We start from the raw sequence: 19,755 nt of genomic DNA on the forward strand, positions 1-19,755 counted from the left end.
TTCAGAGAAGGATAAAGGTGGAAAAAGTAGCTAGCATGGAGTCATGAGACTCAATAGAACAGGGCCATAGTTGAACAGCACAAGATTGCAATTTACTTTCTTAGATATTAAGACTACTTTTACATATTATTTCAGTTTAATGAGAAACCCAAACCACAGGCTTGGGCTGGAGTTGAAAAGGAGCTGCACAGCTGTTCAACTTTATGGTTGCACAGAGTCTTCATCTGTAGCAGACATTTCTAAGCCAGTTTGCTCCTCAGCTAAATGCTCATATGACTTGCAGCTGGGTGAGTGATAGTGATTGTCAAGCATTTTAACTCACAGACAGAATAAGCATGGTTTTTAATCTACAGCTCAGTGGTTTACTGCAACTATTCATGCTATTAATTCAATCCAAGCCATACATTTTAAAACAAAAAAGGAAAAAAAGCAAAAGGGAAAAATACACCTTTCGCTAGCACCCATCATTATTATTATATTACTAATAATTACTATACTATTATTACAGTGGCGGACGAAGTACACAAACCATGTGCTTGAGTTAAAATAGAGACACACAAGGTAAAATATTACTCCAGTAAAAGTAGAAGTTCCTCCCTTTAGACCTCCATTTGAGTAAAAGTACAAAGGTGGCAAAGGTTGCCTTCAAATGTAAGTATCAAAAGTAAAAATACTTAAAGATTAATTATGGCTCTAATGTCCTATTACTGTTTTTGTAACAAGACCCACGCTTCATTAACTCATTAAAAAAATAGTCCAGTGTCTCTCTTGGTGAACCAGTCTTTTAATAGAATGTCATTAATTAGTGATGCTGATGTCTATTAAAATTATCACAAAACACTGAAAGTAAACAGTTTTCAGCAGGTAGAACTGAGTGGCTCTGAAATCACTTTTTACAAACAAGCAAAGTTTCAGTTTAAGATTTATTTACAACTTAGTTATAGGTTTAAGTTTAATAAAAACTGCCTTTAAACTCAGGATCACAAATGAGTTCCTTTACTATATTGATCTGTAGGTCTCTGTTCATAAACATAAACTAGCCAAAACAAATTTACTATAAAATGAAATCATGTTTGTATAAAGTAAAAAAAAAGACGCGTCAGTCACGACTGCATATGTGTACATATTTCTATATTGTGGACTATTTAAACAAAATTAGGTTAGTTCATCATTTATGTTGAATAGATACTCCCAAAATTTTACGCTGCTGCGCTGTCATGTGCTTGCACTGTGTCTGTATTTCCAACAGGTCAAAACAAGCTCAAAACAAAGAGACCGCTGTGCCCTGATTGGTTTTCTTGCTTTGCACTTCTTTTGTATTGACACATAAACCAAAAGGAACGACAGATTTCTCAAAATGTAGTGAAAGTAAAAAGCGCCCAAAATGGAAATACTTCAGTAAAGTACAGATACATGAAAAACTACTTAAGTACAGTAATGAATTACATTTACTTAGTTACTGTCCACCACTATATTATTATTTCAAATAGTACATTAGTGCTAAGCAGATTTACATTTTTTTGACCATTCTAGATTAAACATAGACATTTAAAGCTTGAAACAGAATGTAATATATATTTTAATCTCGTAGTATGTTGCAGTTTTAGAGTGACTCCTTCAGTGTAGAGCCCTGGCATAGAGCTACTGCTTGTTTTTCAATTCTGCTGCTTGACTAAAACCTGGTTAGACTACTGCTCACAGGACATCCAGAAAGACTGGAGTGATATTTTTTCTCAAAAAATTTGTCCCACCCATTGGAAATCAAAATATGACTGGTTTATTCCACTGTTACATCCTTGTGACTTGGTAGTTAACCTAATATGTAAGGCCTTTTGCCCAGGTCCAGAAGTCCTAAACAGCAGGAGAGCTTTTTTGGCTATATCTACCTAGATTCCAGGAGGGAGACAAATCCATCCATCCATTTTCTAAGCCGCTTCTCCGTCACTGGAGCCTATCCCAGCAGTCTTCGGGCGGAAGGCAGGATACACCCTGGACAGGTCGCCAGTCCATCGCAGGGCAGACAGACAGACAGTCACTCACACCTAGGGGCAATTTAGCACGTCCAATTGGCCTGACTGCATGTCTTTGGACTGTGGGAGGAAACCGGAGAACCCGGAGGAAACCCACACAGACCCCACACAGAGAGGACCCCGGTCACCCGGCAGGAGAATCGAACCCAGGCCCTCCTTGCTGCGAGGCCACCGCGCTACCCACCATGCCACCGTGCCGCCCGGGAGACAAATCCTGATATGAAAATTGTCCAATGGGCATTACAAGATTTTAACCCTTTTTGTTTGCAACTAAAACTTAATAATGACTTAACACTTGACTACATTATTTGCTGAGCATAAATACAATAAGTACATCGATGAAGCAAAAATAAAGATTATAGACATGTATTTTGTTGTTCCAGGAATTATTAGGTCTGGGGCATTCCCTTCTAGTAAAAGCTATGAGTACACTGAAACCTGACTAATCAAGTGCTTTGTGGAATTCTGCTGTGATTACGTTAACAAATCACAAACAACATACTTAATCAGAATTATGATTATAATATTGTAGAACACTGAGGGAGTTATTTTAGTCTAAAATCATTTGGAGGCTAAAATGTAGTGATTATGTTAGTTTAGTCAAGAGTTTTGGTTGGTTAAGACAGTTCATGTCCTGCAGTGGTTTCTTCTTATAATTAAAATGTGGGTGAAGTAGTTATGGAAATGTGGCCTGGCCTTGCTGTCTGCCAGGGACCAGATTGGGACAGAGAGGATAGTAGTTCTCTGTGCTGAGAGTTTGAGAGTAAACTGTGCTTAGTTTATGTGATTAACTCACAGCATTGAATTTGAGTTTGTGGTCTACTGTGCATCATCCTTTATTGAACTCATTACATTATGGTTTATAACTGCTGTGACATGCACTTCTCCTTTGGAGAACTGTGGATGTCCTTTTGTTTGAAGGAAGGCAGAGCAAGCAGGAACGTAGATCAGACATCTGATCTCGGTGCTCTCCTTTGACAGACCAGCTCTTTCTGCCTTTCTCCTGTGCAATTTATGTTGGCATGCTGCTCCGGTTTCTGACTGGGATCACTGCACTCCTTCCAAAACAGGAAGACCTCTGCGACACTGATAGAAAAAAAAATCAGACAAATTCGGGTTCCTGGAGCACTGGCGCGGCAGGCCTGGGCCTGATAAAATTCCCCAGCAGCAGGCGCGCTTTGCTCCCATTTTGCCGGACAGAAGGTCTGTCTTGAGAGGAACAGACAGGAAATGGTGGCGCAAAGCACCATTTCCTGAACCAACCACTACATCCGAGGGAGCCTCCCTCCAGGGTCAGTGAGCAGAAGTGAGGCAGCCTCTGTTGAGAACTGCATTAGGCCCTGAGTCACTGCTTCTGCAGGCTGACCTTTCTGATGAGTTTTACTACTACATGGCCCCTGAGCTGGGCACTAATTCCAGATTAGGGTTTTGAGCAGGTTTTCTGAATCTTACATAGAACAGAAAAAAAGATGCAGTGTACTCTCAGAACATTAACTTTTACAGTTCCAGTTTCTTAAACTATAGTCCATCAATATACAGTTGCCAGTATTCATATACCTACAATAGTTTATCAAGCATACTATCATATACAAAAGAGATCACTGTTGGACCAACGCTGGCCAGATATAATCCTGTGGTGGATCATTCTCAGAACAGCAGTGACACCAACAGTGTGTATTAATCTTGTACAAGTGTATCAGACACAGAGGGGGTTTAGAAACACCTAAATATCACTGTTACATTGAGAAAAACCTGCGCACCAAAAATATCCAGCCAACAGTGATCCTGTGGTCAGAAACTGAGTAGCGTCAAAGGAATACAGAATGACTAACACAAATTGTGCATGGGGAAAAGATGAGCTATAGTCTCTAACCTTACACTTACAAGATGTTGGTGTCTACTAAAGTAGCCAGTAAGTGGTTTATGTGTGTATTTGTCCACTATAAGAATGCTTTTTCCATTTTGGGCTATTGCTTTACGTTCTTTTTTGTTATGTTTTGTTTGTGGGATGTTTGTGGCTTGTTTTAAACTTTCCCCCTGGACCAGGAGTTTTCCTTTGTCGAGTGAGAACTATCATAATAAATTTAATCTGGTGATTAATTGCCATGTAAATGATTGCAATAAACAAATTGTCTTCTTTTGTTAATTGCATGTAGCTGGAGCTCAAATGAATAAACAATACTCATTGCTGCCCTTTAAAGATGCTATAGTACCTTTAGGTGTCATAGAAGGCCTTCATTACTTGGATCAGGTGTTCCAGCTCAGCCAAACTAAGCAGAGTGGTAGATCAACAGGGCTGGGCTGCAGTAGTTGTGTACCAATATGGCAGGTGTACTTGACACAATGACCAAAAAGTGTAGGTACAAGATAGGTATGCTTAATAAAATGGCAATTTAGTGTAAGATAGGTCACGGCTGGATTAATGTATTTGGTATTTACAGAGATGAAGTAAAATATATTTGGGGAACTGTAACAAATATATGAAGGTACATCAGTACATCAGTTGAGAAAGTATCAGCCAAGAATGAATTGTGATTTAGCAACATATTCAGTCAATAAAGTAACACAGACTGGATTAAAAGATTGAAATCACTGACCGAACTGTTCAATAGGTGAAAGGGTGATGATCACACGCTTATGATTAATTCATCCAGTGACTTCATGTTTGACCTTTCCCTGGACGATGTGCAGCCTAGCTCGCTGTGAGAGCAAATGGTTGGAGATGAAAGCCTCCTTGTTGGTGAATGAGTGCCTCGTTTCCGCTGCATCACTTCTCATTAGAGAGATGACCAAGTGGATTACATGCTATGCTGTGCCCTGCCTCAAAAAAAAATCTGCTGCTACCACCACTCCTCAAAATACGTGTATACACATACGTACATACCAACACAAACACACATTGTCCTCTTCACTGACGTGTCAGCACTTGGCCTTCATTCAAACCTGAAGGCTGATATAGCATAGTGGGGTACTGTAAGGTTACGATAGTTTGGCAGATGGTCACAGTTAAACCAAATAATGCTAATGTGACAAACCTTGAATAAATATGGAGTGAGCATAATTGGTAATGACAGATTTCTACTTCTTCATTCTACTTCTACTATGTGATTTTATGACTAAATTTGTCTTTGACAGGTACATATAAAAGCCAAGATGGTTCATTTTCATTTTAAGAAAAGTGTTACGGCTACAGTTTAGATGCAAATTAAAACGCTTTGCTCTCTGATGCTGAAGTTGGCTGGATATTTTTGGTGCGCAGGTTTTTCTCAATGTAACAGTGATATTTAGGTGTTTCTAAACCCCCTCTGTGTCTGATACACTTGTACAAGGTTAATGCACACTGTGTTGGTGTCACTGCTGTTCTGAGAATGATCCACCACAGGATTATATCTGGCCAGCGTTGGTCCTACAGTGATCTCTTTTGTATATGATAGTATGCTTGATAAACTATTGTAGGTATATGAATATGAAAGATACTTTCTCTAGATTGACAAAGCACTTCTTGTAAGTCGCTCTGGATAAGAGTGTCTGCTAAATGCTGTAAATATAAATGTAAATGAAGTGAATGAGTAAGACATTCAGTATCATGTTCTTCATATTACACAGAGTAGACTGGTGAGCATCAATGGGTCATTTCAACACAAAAGAAGTCTCAGACTGCCTTTTCAGCAGTTAGAAGTCATCAAAAAATACCAAATACATGTTGCCATTGGCTTTGGTTTCCTTATGTAATGTGATTGGTTGACAATTTTTGATATTGTGTTTAATCAACTTTATAATTACAAAGACAAATGCATTCTATCTTCTCTGAAATCACAGTTCATTTTCCTGCCCACTCAGTAGTGATGGTCACAAATGTCATTTTGTAGGGTGGTTGAACAGTACTACATTAGTTGTACAGCACCCTTGTGCAGGATATTATTAGATCTATATACCACACAGAGCCAGCACAAGTGGCAGTTTTAAACAGAAACGATAGGCATATACATCTTGGACATAGTTTTAACTAGCTAGTGTCAATGAGGAATAATCTGTACCCTTAGAACACTAACAATCCAACTGATTCCAACTTCTTAAACATTAGCAGAGTTAAAACACTATATATTGCAGCTGGCTCCCCCCCCTCCCCCCTCCCCCCCCCCCCTCAGTCATCTGTGGCAGCTGGAGAGAGTTGAAAGTGAGTATTTATTCACAAGCTCTGTTAATAATAAAATGGCATTTTTGTAATGGGATACTATTTCACTATCTTGGCATACAGCATGTCACATGCCTCTAGTTTTTTTAGTGCTCTGACAAACACACAGGCTTTAAAGAGAAATTTCACAATTTTTTTCAGTTGTTAAGCTGTTAACAAAGTCAATCAGAGTGGTTTGATGGGAAATGGTGCATTGCAGAGAAACGTGGACACTTCTGATTTCTTTACAGTTGTGATGTCTCCAAAATAAATACAGGCATGGATTTGCTACCCAAACCTACCAGTGCACCTACATGTCTTCAAATATTTTATATAATATGAAGAGGTACGTCTGGGAAAAAAAAATTCTTTGGATACTATTTTGCCTTAAAATGCAATGCGTGAACCTCTCCACTATAAATGGATCTTAAAAACAGGTTCTACACCAAAACTGTAGCTATCATAGCAAAATTGTAAAATGTCTCAGGCATCAGGCAAGATGTTTGTAAACATTTTCTGTAACATTTCCTGTTCTCCAGCTTTCAGAGATATTGAATGCTTCAGCTCTCTGACGTTCCTCTAGAATGGTGCATTTCACATTAAACCACTCTGATTGATGTTCAAACTAATGAATAAATACACAGAAATGTTAAAAAACTGTTAGTTCCTTTTTAAGATAACATAGCATCTTTTGTACTTGTCATATATGCCAGGTATGTACACCCCTGAGCAATTACAGAAACAATAGTTCCTCAAGAGTTCTTTAGAAAATGTAATGGTTCCATATAGAACCAGGAACTCTCAAAAGGTCATGTGTTAATTAATAAAGATGGGATTTAATATACAGCCGACCACAAGTCCCCCTGCACAACAGACAGACCGTATTTATAGACCGTATTTATAAATACCGTATATTAACCGGAACATTCAAGGCTTAAAAATGGGAGAACTTGGTAAGATCTTTCTTCATCTCACTGTACTGGGTGCTAAGTCTGCCCACAGCTTTTGCATGCTCTTCATCCACCTCCTCCTTCAGTCGAGTCTGCTCCTTCAGGAACTCCTCCCAGTCCTCTCTTCGCCTCTCCATATACTCCTGCAGACGTGTGCTCTATGAGCAAACATAAATGAACAGTTTTGGTAAACAGAAAAGTACTAACTTACTTATAATTTTTTAAATAGTTTCATATTTAATAGATCTTTGTGGAAATTTCTCAATAACAATTCACTCATTCATAATTAAGCGATGCAATTTGAGATTACTTTCAATGCTTCTAAAGAACCGTACCATTTACATGCAAACTGTTGACACTGATTTAATAGCAGCCTTCCTTGAGACAAGTAAGAACACAGGACAAGTCTATAAACTTACATTCTGGGCTTCTAGCTCCCTCTGCTGGATCCTTTGTGTCATATGATTGGCAGCTTCCACTTCATAAAAGAAAGATTTTTTTTCCTTTATTTATTAATGTACAAACTATGTCATGCTAGGCTATGACTTTCTGACTTGGAAAGCTGTTATGTGCTTAAAATCAATAAGTACAACAATTCTTTTAGGGTTAATTTCCTAGACATAGACTAAGCCTTCTGTAGGATTAAATTAAATGTTAACGTTGAGTTCCCACTGAAAGTCTCAGGCTTGTGTCAGGCTTAATCTCGGTCGCAGAAGCTGGCCCTTGAAAAAGAATTTCCAATGATTAAGATATCCAGGACCCGAAACAGGATTCAAGTCCAACTTGGAAGATGCATGTCTTGCATTTTACATTTCTAAATGTAACTTATCAACTAAATTAGGGATGGGCATTTCAGAATTTCTAAGGCATTATTAGAAATATAACCTGTGCAGGGTGTATCCTGCCTTCTGCCCTAAGAAGCGGCTTAGAAGATGTGTTTGTGTGTGTGTGTATTAGAAATATATTTGAATAATTACCTAAAATAAATCTTTACTCTTGAGATGACAGACTACCGCTGTGTTTTGCATCTGACAAAACATAGCACACAGTACGGCTGAATGATTTGGGAAAAAGATCTAGTTGTAGTTTTTCTGACAAATATTGCGACTTAAATTTGAATTATGATTTTATTCTACAATGCAAGTTCCAGGTCTGTTTTTTTCCTTTGTCCAAGAACACCAGCATGCCCATGTTTTCTGGCTTGAGACTTGAGACAGATTTGAGACTGCCAGTTATTTGTGGTTGTGATGTCATGTACACCACACATGGGTGTTTCGTTGCTTCTCATTTGTCTGCAGAGTTCAGACAGCTCATAGTTCAGAGCTAAAAACAAAACAAGAGAAGCTAATTTGCATCTCAAAAATCCTAAATTACTTTCGTTCCTATTCAAATATTCTGACCCAACTAGTCTAAGAACTGTCACTAGCAATAATTGAAGATTATATATGAATAACGTGAGTTTGAATGCTGAGCTTCCTTACTACCATGCATTGGAATAAACAACAGTGTTCTTTGAACACCCTGTAGGGTAACAGTTACTGCAGCTAAAGAATCCAAACACTACTATCTGCATTCAGCCCATAACAGCTTTTTGTGACACAAATAAACAAATACACAGCAGTACACATACATCGGGTAAATATGTCACACAAATTATCCTGCATGCACTCTTTGCATTTGGGCAGTACTTCTTCGTTGGTCTCAGCCACCATCTTGTTCAGGTTTTCTAGCAGACGGCACTCCCTGAAGCCACGTTTCTCCTGTAGAGAAAAAAAAAACATTAACTACAGCTGAATGGAAAAAATGAATCTACATCTCTCCCATACACGCAGAAGCTCCATACATTGAACTGCCAGTTCTGTAAAATTTGTAGTTTTGTAATTACAAGTGGAAAAGTCCTTACATTCCAAGTAAAAAAAAAAAAGAAAGAAAAGAAACAGTAGCTGCTGATAGCTGTGCTTGTACTATATGGTTGTATTTTAGTTATTCAGCAGCCATACATGACCCCAAACACACACACACACACACTTTCTATGCCGCTTGTCCCTCAGGGTCGCGGGCACATATGACCACTGCTGGCTAAAGTCCCTTTTAATTTCTTCCTCTCATGCCAAAAAAATGGATATGAGCATATGCTACGCTTCTAACTGGATGAAAACATTACTCTCTTAGATCTAATGCACATCATCTTTGATGGAAGTAAAACTAAACTAAACCAAAAGCATTATTCCCAGCACATCAGGTGTTGGCAATATCTAAAAATAATTAACACAATGTTTCCTAGTTGGGCTATCAATGCACCCCCTGCCAGATAAACTTTATGCTGCAATATGTGCTCAAAAAGAGTGATTTCCAAACCCATGCCCATTTGCTTTATAAGAGAAACAAGGCATTTTCTACTGTTATAGCTCAGTGACTTTGGAATTCTGCTATAGATATTATTGGAAAAGCATGCACTACTATATTTTTTATGATTTTAAAGACTGAACTCATCTAAACCACCAGGACACTTAAGCTGTACAGAATATGCTGCGAATTCTTCTGTGACAGTAGCAGAGAGAGTGGGGAATTTACTCTACTGTTGCCTAGCAGCTTTTTAAGGCCCCATACTAGAACACGGTTTAAACTGTAAAACACTGTAAAACTGAATAAAACATTGTGTGTCTATTATTTAAAATTATTTAGCAAGCTGTCCTCTCTTGTTCTCTGTCAGGTCTCGTTCCCAAAACAGTGATGATCACCTTTTAACTTTGTTAGTCCTAGACTGAGATAATATTACATTGGAACCAAGTGAAGAACATCAACTAAAGTTACAGACTGAGCTAAGAATTGAATTTTAAAAAATAAATAAATTAAATAAAACAGCATCACAGGGGGAGATTCTGTAGTGACATACACAATCTCATAGTCTTTTTCAGTCTACACTGTATTTGAAAGAGTGGAGAGCAGTGGATACAACTTTACCAGTAAGCGTGGTCACCATTAAAGTGGACTTTAATGGCTTATAGACATCTGTCGGTCTTAAATAAATAGTTTACAAATGAACGCATGTTAAAAGTAATTTTAAATGTTCACCAAAATATTTGAGCTATTTTTAACAACAGCAGTCCGTTAAGTTTCATCAATTTTGGAATCAATCTTGTTTCCATGTCTGCCTCTCTGGTTTTCTTTCTCTCTCGTCAGCAGTTTACATGTCAATCATTGATGATATCTGATTGCATTATCTTATTTCCCAGGCCTACAGTGCATTTGTACCGTTTCCAACCAAAACCACATGAACATAAAGTCATTTATTATATCCAAAGCTGTAAGCAGGAAATTCCACACAAGAACGTCTTTAACAATTTAGCTATAACTTCATATTTAGATCATAAGGAGCGGGTCAGCCTGGACTGCTTTTTGAATAAGGCACAATACAGTGCAGCCAATCAGAACAGAAGGTTTTTACATATATCAGTCTTAAAAGCACAGTAAAAAACAGCCTGTTTAATCCTAAAGGATAACAAGATATTGGAAAATGATGATACAAAAGCACACAAATGATATAAGTGGACCTCAGGTAAAAATAACTAATTGAATAATATAAGAAAAATATAGCATATAGGCCCTTTAATCTGTGAAGTCATGCTGTTTGGTGACAATAGTACAGGTCAGTGGTGGCAGTGTGATGATGAAAAGAATAAACACTAATTATGTTGGCAAAAAAAGAGAAAGAGAAAGAACCTCACCTCAAATTCTCTTACAAAGTACCTGATCTCCCCTTGTAGGACTGGTCTGTGGTCCAGCAGCCTGGACTGAATGTCACCAACATCTGTGAATAAACAAGCACACCACAAAACACAGCAGTCTAATTCTGTTAAATGAGAACTGAAAATGACTTTCAAAGAAATGACAATGTAATTTGCTTATTTACTTGCTGTTGTTATTTCTAAAACAAGCCCGTCCATCTACTAACATGTACCATTAAAGTGACTGAAAAAAACTGCTCTAGACATTTTACAGCTTAAATAATCTTCTTGATTTTAAGGTCAAAATACACACACAAACATACACATATTCTAAGCTGCTTATTCTCAAGGGTTGCAGGGGGAGCTGGAGCCTATTAAGGTCAAAATAGCCGAATAAAAATACTACAAAACACATTTTAGGGCTTGTTTATGAGGCTAGTTTCTGAAGGTGAAGTCCATCCAGGGAAAATTCTACTGTGACTGTTCAGAGGATTGTAGTTCTTATTTGGCGCACGCCTAAAAATTCAAATAACTTTCTGTAAAATAACATGACGTTTCAAAATATTTTGGTTTCATGATAAAGATTCTGTTATCCCTTCGACTGATTTAAGGTCAGTCGGTTCCAGGACCACCTCTAAACAATGACCATGACTAGTATACATACATACTGTATGGTGTAAGCTGTTGTTATACTTATAGGTTCGCAAATGTCCAGTGTGCATCTTATCCAATCATTTGTCCACCTACCTATAACTACCTTTTAATCTTTTTAATATTAGTCATTATTTTATCTTGCTTTCGTAGCATCTGAGCTTCTCTGCTTTTTTTCCAATTAAACTTCCACGAACGGTATAATAATTCCACTATTGGTTGTCCACCGAAAGAGAGTTAGATCTCGTTTGAGGGTTGGTTTTAAGCTCTTTCAGAGTTTTTTTCCTGCCATTGACTGAGGCCTTAGATTCACTAGCTTCACCTAGCTATCTAAACGGACCATATTTTTGTAACATTAACATACGCTTACTTTCTTCTTATTTTCGAATTATAAAGTTGTGTCATGTTTATTTCTTAGATACAGCTAGGAAAGTAGCTTTACTTACCTTTGGTTATTTTGTCCATGGTCACGAGATGTGTGTCTCTCTCTCTCTCTCTCTCTCTCTCTCTCTCTCTCTCTAGAATTAAGCGCACGAGTGCATAAAAGCCGCTGTTTCCTCACAACACACCAAACATGGGCTTATTTCACATGGTACATATATTTACATTATCGCGTCAATAATCGCGCAAACTGGCAAGGTAAATAACAATAACTACTTTGACAGCGTTCTTCTGCGCATAACAGCTACTTAAATTCCCTTCAAAATAAAAGTCTCTATTGGCGGTATTGCTGCTGGCTTCTTTAGAGGTACATGCCTCTAGATTTATCCTGCACACTAAAGTGGTCAGTCTTTTTATAATCCCTGGTTACTGCAGGGTTAAACAGATGAGTTTATAAGAAAGGATACAAATAAACAAATTTCATACCAAAAAAAAAAAGTTCAAAATTTAGTTGGCATTTTGCCAGCATTGTATGTGTATGTGATCGAAGAAGGTTGTGGAGAGACTTAAATGGTTCTTTGCATGGTGAAGTGGTTGTTCAGATTGCTGGAAAATGTGTTATGTTGAACCCTTTTGGAAATTATTTTATATTGGACCAACAAGGATTCTTCTTTTGTCACCATGTCAAGCTTATAACAATAGAAGAACCCTTTTTGGTGCTCTATAGGACCACTTTCAACACATATTCCATCATTCTGAACATCTCTCTCTTTGAGTGTTCATGGTTCTACACTGAACCACTGTCTGTACTAAAGAACTCTTAAAGAATCACCTTTCTGAAGAGTGTAAGCTACTTTTCTATAACACACTAACTACAATACTGTCACTAAGCAGTCTGAAGTAGCTAGAAGTCCACATTTTTGTGACGTCAACAACATGCAGTTGAGTCCTTGAGAGTGTTATGTTTAAAAGTGTGTTTGAGACAGTTCCAAGTTCTGCATGTGTGATACGTGGCGGCTATAGTCATTGATTTAATAAGCAAATAGATTTTAACTAATTTCATAATCTGTTCTTATGTAAGTCAAAGAAGTTTGGGTAAGGGGCTGCCTCTGAGATCACATGCCTGCAGTCTTCACCAAAGGGTGCACTCGCTAGAGAGCAGTGGTGGACAGTAACTAAGTAAATGTAATTCGTTACTGTAATTAAGTAGTTTTTTTCTATATCTGTACTTTACTTAAGTATTTCCATTTTGGGTGACTTTTTACTTTCACTCCACTTCAAAGTCAAATATCGTACTTTTTACTGCAAAACATTTTGAGAAAACTGTCGTTCCTTTTGGTTTTTGCATGTATAAAAATGTCGAAACAAAAGAAGTGCCAAGAAAGAACATCAATGATGGAACTAACCTAACCTGTAAATAGACCACAATATAGAAATACGTTTCTTTTTTTCTGAATTCATAAAAACACTTTCATTTTATAGTAAATTAGTTTCAGTTAGTTTATGTTTATGAACAGAGACCTACAGATCAATATAGTGAAGGAAAACTTATTTTTGATCCTGTGTTTAAAGCAAGTTTTTATTCAACTTGTAACTAAGTTACAAAGAAATCTTAAACTGAAACTTGTTTGTAAAAGTGATTTCAGATCCACTCTGTCCTACCTGATGGAAACTGTTTGCCTTCAGTGTTTTGTGCTTATGATCATTTTAATAGATGTCAGCATTACTAATTAATGATGTTCTATTAAAAGACACTGGACACTAAGAGACACTGGAGTATTTTCACATAGAATGAGTTCATGAAGTGAGTCTTGTTGCAAAAATGATAACAGGACATTAGAGTCATAATTAATCTTTTAGTACTTTTACTTTCAATACTTAAGTACATTTGAAGCCAAATTCGTTTGTACTTTTACTCAAGTTGAGGTCTAGAATAAGGACTTCTACTTTTACTGGAGTAATATTTTACCTTGGGTATCTCTACTTTAACTAAAGTATGTGATTTGTGTACTTCGTCCACCACTGCTAAAGAGTGGACATAAAAAGAGCTTGTGAACACCCTTCTGAACAAATACGGTCCTTGCATGCAAGTGCAGTTGAAGATGTTTATTTTTCAGAATGGTTTTCAGTATTATTTAGTTTTATAATGATGACCTTTAAGGAAGTTCCAAATTAAGAGATTCAACCATCTGGAGGTTTCTTGACTTTCACTGACTTTAGTCGAATGCTAGGGACCCTAAATGGAATGCAAGCCTGAACTATTCTAGGACTGTGCCCTTTGAAAATGAATAACATTTGCAATTCATCATAAACTCTAAATGGAGATACTTTAACACGAAAACGTTTTGGGCCACACATACTGCTAAGGTTAAACTGATTTTGTTGGCGCTCTGTAAAGCATCCAACCTCATTACACCAGCTACAATTTGTGATTGCTGAATAGTTCGATTCTAAACCCAACCGCGAGGTGGCGCCAGAGGATCAACGATCGATGAAACGCCAAACCCGCTCTTCTTGACTTTTGCTCCAAGCCTAGACCAGCTGACACTATCAGGCATTCACATTTATAAAAGGTGGTTCTTCAAGTACACTGTTTTATATAGAACCATGAACATTCAAAGAGCCCTCTGCACGATTAAAGGAGTCTTTGCATCGTGAAAGTGTTCTTCAGATCGATGGCAAATTGATGAATGTGCTGGTTCTATATGGAACTTTTTTGAAAATGGTTCTATGTAGCACCAAAAAGGGTTCTTCTATTGCTACAAGTTTGGCATTGTCACAAAAGAAGAACCCTTTTTGTTGCAACATGGAACCCTTTTCAAAAAGGTTATAATAGAACCAGATACAACACATTCTCCATCAATCTGAAAAACTATTTCACGATGCAAAGAATCATTTCATCGTGCAGAGGGTTCTTTAAGCGTTCATGGTTCTGTGTGAACCCGTTTTAAAACAGCACAGTCGGCAACTATGCTTCGTTTCAGAATGCACAACACATGTAAGCATAAATGAACATCGTGGAGTCCAAGGAAGCAAATTTCTCATTCAGTACTAAGGAATTTGCTTCCTCTGACTCCGGTGGCTTAAATATCATCGTGCAGAAAAGGCCACTCAAGCGAAGAGCTTTCCACTGTACCTGTGTAAAGAGTGTAGTCTACAGCTGGCCCAACAACTCATTTACGACGCTGTACAGTGGAGTGAAAGCAGAGCCACGCAGCTAAAATAATGTTTTGCTTAGACCCCAAAGTGCTGCGTCTGAGCGAAGAACCTTGTTTATTGTATGAACGTTTTTGAGTGAGATCAGCAGATTTGGCTATTTCTGTGTTAAAGGTTCCAGCCGAAGCAGCTGGCGTTCGCCTGCATGAAAGGTAGAGGAACCGTAATCCATATCAGTAGAAGCAGTTACTTAAGTTAAATAATGACTCAAGTAAAAAGTGATAGTAGCAACCAAACATCTTCAGGCATCTCAGATTAAAACAACCACAACAAAAAAAACGATGCCATGTCGAACTGCAGTGGGAGTTTTCCGCAGGCTCCATACAGTAACTATCAGCATAGGGACTGAAAATTGGTAATTTTTCTACGGAGCCCCGCGTGGCCACGACTTATCGTTCCCACGCCTTACTAAGTCATGGCCACGACTTAACAATCTCATTCACACGCCTTAGGATCTCGTTCCCACACGTTAATAAGGCGTGGCCACGCATTATTTTTGTTTCTACAGGATGTCACCAGGCTCCGTTTTTTTTGGTCGGAACTAAAACGCTAAAGCTCGGTCGATGGAGCGATAAGTAACAGCAAAACGGTAGTGTTTCATTAACAGGACAGAAAAGAAATAGTGAATAAATGCAAATGCCTGAAATTCAACTGAAGAAAAAGATCATTTTATTCACAAATTCACTTCAGTGTCAGTACTTTCAGAAAAAAAAACAAATGCATCCACATTTAACTTCATGAGCTATAGGCTAACCGAGTTTTTAATGCCTGTCCAGTTCAAAATGAATGTTTTTATCAGATCCTTAAACACGGGTTTTAGGGCTGGACTCAGGGACAAGGATTAAGCATCAGTGTCAGTGCTGAATCACCACTGGAGGATCTTTTTAGCCTAGGTTTAGTCTTAGCCTGCACTATCTACTCCTTTATTCTCAATGCATCCAAAAGATGGCGACAGAGATCGTTTCATTGACTGAGACAGCAGGTCCAACTATCACGGTCATTTACTTTGGCACATTCTACGAGTTGTGCTCAGTAAGCCAGGCAAGTTATCAAACAGAGAGAAGATTGATGAATGTCTATGTAATCTGCGAGGCATAACCGTTAGCTAGGTAATGTACGTAAATGGGGAAAAGGGTTAAAACCATAGTCTGAGAGAGTGAGTCTGTTTCTTTCTGCCTGATATTTCAAAAATATAGTTCAGAAGTGGGATTATTATATTTATTGTTGTTTATTCCAGGCTATATTAGTCGATGGAAATGCTGCTTCGAACTCTGACATAAGCCTATAATAATAATAATAATAATAATAATAATAATAATAATAATAATAATAAATCGCCAACTATGTTTACCCAACCTATTTACGCTTTACCCTTGTTGTGGTGGTTATACATGTGCAGTTTGGACATGAAAACACCTGAAATTATATATAGTATATATTTTCATTTTACATCAGTCTTTATTGCTTCATATCGATATCACGTCACTTTCTGATTGGCCGGCCAGTTTATCTAAAAGTCCAGGCAGAGATGTATCAAATACTGTTTTTCTCCCCCCACCCCCCCTCTCTCTCTCTCTTTCTCTCTCTCTCTCTCTCTCTCTCTCTCTCTCTCTCTCTGAAATGTAGAAAGGTTCTTGTGTTCAGGCCGGACAGTATCGGTATGTGACCTTAGACCATCAGCAAGTTTTTGGGAGCTTTTCTTTGGCTGTTCTTTGTATGCTCTTAACATACACCGCTTTAAAAAATAAAAAAGACATGACTGAAAATCAGCTGCAGGTCCTGCGCTGGATCCTAATGACACTTTATTAAAATGTATTCTTTGATTAGTGGTCTCACTGTTTTACATTCACAAATACAGCACCCCAGTGCTGCACTAACCCGGGTTGTAGTTTGATAATGAAAAATGCTGGCCCGTTACAGAGCCTACAAAAACGGGAACTCGACACAAAATCCTCTCCAGAATGTATTTGGAGTGTGTACGCAGTTAAGTTCATTAAATAAAGCCGGAGCTCACTTGATCAAAACAAAAGCGGCAATAAAACAGTTCAGCTGCAGCCAGATCTGGATGTGTGGAAATGGCGCTCTGTATGTGGAGAGCGAAAGGGTTGGGAACCTTTCTCAGGAGTGTTTCTACCTTCTCAGGTGTAGCTCAGCCTCACTCACGCATGGCGCAGTGCGCATGCGCGGCGAGGTGGCACCCTGGTTTTATGACCAGGTGAGTAGATTTTGTTCAGGTAAAGCGTGGAATTTGGCTTAAGGACAGGAGCCTAAATGAGATAGCACGGCGCGTGATCTGTCCTCTCCAGCAAGAAGACTCGAGCATGTCAATAGTGGGCAAAATGGGTGATTGGCAGGTACGTGTTCTCCCTTTGGGTCATAAGGTGCGTGTGTGTGTGTCTGTGTGTGTGTGTGTAAGTGTGTGTGTGTGTGTGTCTGTGTGTGTGTGTATGGATGCGTGCTTGTACTTTTCAACACAGGTAGACTTAATGCGGTGTTGCCACTGCCACTTGTAAAAGGGATCGATTCATTCTGCTTCAGTCGCTGTTAAAAGTGTCAGAAATGCATTCCTGTATCACAGCTTGAGTTAATAGTGTGGAATCTGTTGCTTTAAACAAAGTGAAAATTGAAAACGCGTGAATCGTTGTTTTTCGTAAGCAGCTCTTGGGCCCTTTGAGGCGTGGGTTACAAGACCAACAGAACTGGAACAATCTGCTGGAAAACTTTTTGGCATGTCATAAATATGCATTTTGAAGGATAGTGGTGTGGTGTGAGGTGTTACACCTCTGTTTCAACGGTTCTCAGTAACAATTCTTGGGCGATAATTCTGTACTTTTCAAAACACTATATATATATATATATATATATATATATATATATATATATATATATATATATATATATATATATATATATATATATATATGGTTTAATGCACTTTATACCCTGTTTTCAAAATTTTGCTCACTGTTAAGTATGATTTGGGTGTGGATACATCTTAATATTTTATATAATATTATAATATTGCAGTACATTGTAATATAATTATCACACCATGTGTTTTGAGGAGTGAAGAGGAATTGCACTACGCAGCATCAAACGAAAACACGGATAAATTAGTCATATGAATTACATCCAGCTTCACGAAAGCTGGTGTGATAGGAAAGTCGGCGTTAACTCAGTTAAGAATGAAGTTAACCAAGTAAATTACATGAACTCATTTTGAATGATATTTAGCTTCCCAAACGACGGTACAGCCTATAGGCCTATTCTGGAAGAGGCAGAAGGTTATTTGAATATTTTGCATTGTATAGCAGGTTGCGGAATTTTCCCACCGCGATCAGCGAGACGGGCGAATATTCTCCACAGTTTCAGCCCAGCCTTCTGTTTTCAACAGCTCGGTTTCAAAGCCACACACTCCCAGCCACCTCTGCTGCACTTTTCTCTGCCCTTATTGTCTCCGTGAGTGAGTTTCATTTCGCCCTCTCATTAATGACAACTGCTGTTTTGAGGGCTTCTTTATGTTTTTTTTACCCCCGCCGAAATGATAATAGCGACCTGAAATGGAGAAGGCCAACGCCTAAAACCTGTCGCCTATGCCTCTTTGCGCCATGACCCGGGGTCCCCTGGTGCTCGTGTCGCCGCTGTCTCGGGGCCAAACCCCTCTCATCCAGTCCCTCATTCACATTTAACGAGCGCACGTTGTTGTGTTAATTATTGACATCTCCAAAACGCCGCTCTCAATGGAGCTCCTGTACCTGCACAAGAATCGACGTCTTTGCATAACAGTGAGAGCAGCGTCTCACGGGCTCAGCTTCTCAATGGGCCTAAAACAACAGTTTACAAAAATCAGCGCGCCAACAAAGTATCTGTGGCGACGGAGAGGCGTGCTGCATTTGCGTTGCACCGAAAAAAGCTCAGTGATATGCTAAAGGATCTTAGTTTTGAGAGCTGTCATTGAGCTAATGCTGCCCAAACCTGAAACTGTGCAGCGCTGGAAAATTACAGCATAGGTGTTTAGCCCATATTATAACGATGCACTAATGATGTGCCTGCGTCATTTTCTCTAACAGTCTATGTTATCACTTTCACTATGGTCAAACTATAATAACAGTCTTTTATTAAGGTTTATATTTTACTAACATCCTTTATATGTCAAACACAACCCATCTTATTTATTGACACATTTCTGAACGACTTTTACAGTTGTTCACTGGTTTATCTCTGATTTTCTCTTTCTGTACACTCTTACGTGCCTCTGTTTAATTCTTCTTGCAAACTTGTCCTATTCGTATCATAGTTCGACTATCTGGGTTCCCCCTTTGAGTCTTGGTTGCGCTCAGGTTTCTTCCTCGTGCTCTTAGGGAGTTTTTGCTGCTATTGTCAGCAGGGGCTCGCTCATTCAGAGTAAGGTGATTCGTGACGGTGTCTTATAAAGTGTTATAAAGCGTTGTAAATAAAGTGAGAGTGGGTTGAATTTCTTGTAGTAGTGCGATCCCTCCACCTATACTGTACCTCGGCGAGTTGGGGAAAAACAAAGCTCCCCAAACACTCCAATTCTCTGAGCGAGTTTTTTACCTGAGTGTGTTCATTGGTGTTGGCTAGATGAGAATCAAGCTGATATGCTA

General features: G+C 38.5%; 2 protein-coding genes across 3 annotated transcripts in view; one reads left to right on the forward strand and one right to left on the reverse strand.

Annotated features, from left to right (window-relative positions):
* Positions 1–6,196: 6,196 nt before the first annotated feature.
* Positions 6,197–12,237, reverse strand: bloc1s5 (biogenesis of lysosomal organelles complex-1, subunit 5, muted). 2 transcript variants are annotated; one of them, XM_017696163.2, is made up of 5 exons: positions 11,980–12,237; positions 10,883–11,001; positions 8,785–8,914; positions 7,574–7,632; positions 6,197–7,312 (listed from the first exon to the last, which is right to left on the reverse strand). In XM_017696163.2, the coding sequence occupies exons 1-5, from the start codon at positions 11,996–11,998 to the stop codon at positions 7,139–7,141; spliced, it is 501 nt and encodes a 166-aa protein (XP_017551652.1). In that variant the 5' UTR covers positions 11,999–12,237; the 3' UTR covers positions 6,197–7,138. The 2 variants fall into 2 exon arrangements, with proteins under 2 accessions (XP_017551652.1, XP_017551653.1); XM_017696164.2 differs by having other exon boundaries at positions 10,883–10,965; positions 11,980–12,235.
* Positions 12,238–17,393: 5,156 nt separating this feature from the next.
* The window catches only part of tfap2a (transcription factor AP-2 alpha), a 13,013-nt gene continuing 10,651 nt past the window's right edge, over positions 17,394–19,755 (forward strand). The window contains exon 1 of the mRNA XM_037534222.1: positions 17,394–17,484. Coding sequence (XP_037390119.1) covers positions 17,452–17,484 — 33 coding nt within the window. The 5' untranslated portion in view covers positions 17,394–17,451. The remainder of the gene's footprint in view (positions 17,485–19,755) is intronic.

Source organism: Pygocentrus nattereri, chromosome 24, assembly GCF_015220715.1.
Source record: "Pygocentrus nattereri isolate fPygNat1 chromosome 24, fPygNat1.pri, whole genome shotgun sequence".
Taxonomy (NCBI): Eukaryota; Metazoa; Chordata; class Actinopteri; order Characiformes; family Serrasalmidae; genus Pygocentrus; species Pygocentrus nattereri.